Below are 2,500 nucleotides of genomic sequence, written 5' to 3' on the forward strand. Positions count from 1 at the left end.
ATAATGATGCACAGTATATCTTTGTTACAGTTTACCATTTAAACATTTGTAGCCATGCCTCAACAGTATCATGGCTTACCAGGGAGCTTATTACTCGGTATATTTTTCCTTGTCAGTTTAAAAAGAAATAATTATTATTAAGGGTTACACAGGTCTTGCATTACTTTTGTCCCTTCGATTTCTCTAGAATAATGCGCAACATAACAATAATTTATTGAAGTCGATTTTCAATATGAAGAGAAAAAGAAAAAGATGAACAATGGTAATAATAATAATAATAATAATAATAATAACAATAATAATAAAATTTCAATAATCTAGAAGGTACACACATTGGATTATGATATACAAGACCCACTCTTGATATTAATATTAATATTATTAGCAATAATAATAATAATAGTTATAATACAGTGGTTGATGATGAAACCAATCAGCAATAGGCTTTGGTATTTTACTTGGAGTCCGAAACAGACCTCTGCATCGTTGTGGTTTTTTTTTTATTTTATCCTAAAGCTACCCCATGAACGTGCTCTGGGGAGTTTTTCTCTTCTGAAATTGCCATTTACAGGCCGGTGGGAAGAAAAATGACAAGAATTGTCCCTCTGAGACACATGATCTGAAATGGGCGTTTAGCGCATAAAGCTAATAACTTCTAATTGTAGCTTCGAGTGTAGTTTTGTTCAGATTGATGCAAATTAAGGGCGGTTTCCTTTTGTCTGAACTGACGGGTGAGACCCGTCAGTTTGCAAAGAAAATGCACAATTTGAAGGAACACTTGTATGATAATCCCTCTTATTCTTCTGAAGGAGTATATATCATCCTCGAAGTGTGTTAATTTGAAGGCGTTGTAGAGTTAGTCCTTCCAAATGCCCGGTCTAACCAGTCAGTTCTGTCAAATGGAAAGCATCGTAAAAATACTCTCTCTTACATGTTGCTCTTTTAATCTTTACGTTCCAGGAAACACAAAGACATGCTTCCTTGCGTCTTGCAAACTCAGGTTTTTCCGTAGTTAGCCCTTTGGTATTGCAAATTATATCGCAAAATTAGTGAATTTTAAGACATGGTCAATCAAACGAACCAATCACAGAGCAAGGCAAACAGATACAACTGTCGCTTTGCGCTGGAAAATTTAACTGGTTTTTCTCCAGCCTTTGATTGGCTCAGAAGGTGGCACACAATTTCTAACCCAATCACAGACAGGTAAAACCAAACCAATGCGAAAGTACTGCCAATACTCAGATGCAACCCGCTCTGCGTTCCGTTTCTCGAAAGTCCCGGAACCGAAGAGCTTTGAAGCAATGAAACTTCACAGAGATTTTGCTTTTGTCTCCCCTGAAAACATGTTAAAAGATCAGGTTTTTTTTTCAAGAAAGGTGGATCAGGGTTTCAAAAATGGTTCTTGGAGCCCAAAATTTTTTTCGGGACCTTCGAAAAGCGGGGCTTCGGTCACTTATTCCTTTACGTATTGATAACAAATAAGTATTCACGAAGTAGACACATTTGCCTCTTTGTGGAAAAGTGATTACTAGCACTTGATTGGTTACTTTTAAAAAAACTCTTGCAATATTTTGAATGGGTTTTAACATTTCGCAAATAGTCCACAAATGCATTGTGGGCCCAGATTTCTTTGCGAGAACAGGAGCCCATCTGGAGAGTGCAACTTCCATACAGCGTCTGTGAAACGGCGTTTTCACAAGTAGGTTTATTTTTAGACCAGCCCTTCCCGCGAATTAGGTCAAAAAACAAAGGCAGTTCCGGTTCGGTGGCCCTATGACGTCAGCTTAATTTCTTGTAATTGGTCATGGGGCTCCTGTGGGAGTCTCATTCGCGGGAAATTCAATCTAAAAATAAATCGGTCTGTCATGGGGGTTCCTGGCGAGAATAATAAACACCCTTCTTTGTTTTGCAAAGAAGGAATGTTAAAAGTTATTACAAGTTGGTTGGCAACGAGCAACGGGCGAAGGACAATTGAAAAATCAGAGGCCAAAGCAAGAATCGAAGCTAAGACTTTCGTAACACCGGTTGGATGCTATACCCATTGAGCTACTAGTTGTCCTTTCGCCCCGTTGCCCGTTGCCCGTAGCCCGTTGCCCGTTGCCCGTTGCCCGTTGCCCGTTGCCCGTTGCCTGTTGCCTGTTGCCAACCAACTTGCATCATATCCCCTCCACGGGCCATTACACCTTTCCATCATTCATGTATTTGTAAAAAATGTAGAGAATATTATTGAATTCACGTCTGGAAAACTGTTTATTAGTGGCGGAGCTTGGAGATGGCGGCCTTTGGATCAAGATGTTAGTCAAATTTACACTAAATTAAATTGTGTATATTGTCTACACCATTTCACAGCTTATGCTTTACTTTTCGTGTTTTGAAAGTAAGTACTGGCTGTTTTATACATTTTGTTTCGGGCACGATGTAACTTGTAAATAGCTCTGTGTGTGGAACCGCCATTGTTGAATCCCTTTTCGAAGAGAAGTAGTATTGTAGCAATATCACC

At 39.0% G+C, this 2,500-nt stretch overlaps 1 protein-coding gene across 1 annotated transcript in view; it reads left to right on the forward strand.

Annotated features, from left to right (window-relative positions):
* Positions 1 to 2,500, forward strand: part of LOC138016434 (uncharacterized) — an 11,369-nt gene that overhangs the window by 8,748 nt on the left and 121 nt on the right. Inside the window, exon 7 of the mRNA XM_068863573.1 lies at positions 961 to 2,500. This exon is cut by the window's right edge and continues 121 nt beyond it. Within this exon, the coding sequence (XP_068719674.1) occupies positions 961 to 1,012 (52 nt within the window). The 3' untranslated portion in view covers positions 1,013 to 2,500. The remainder of the gene's footprint in view (positions 1 to 960) is intronic.

The sequence above is a fragment of the Montipora capricornis genome, chromosome 9, assembly GCF_036669925.1.
Source record: "Montipora capricornis isolate CH-2021 chromosome 9, ASM3666992v2, whole genome shotgun sequence".
Classification (NCBI taxonomy): Eukaryota; Metazoa; Cnidaria; class Anthozoa; order Scleractinia; family Acroporidae; genus Montipora; species Montipora capricornis.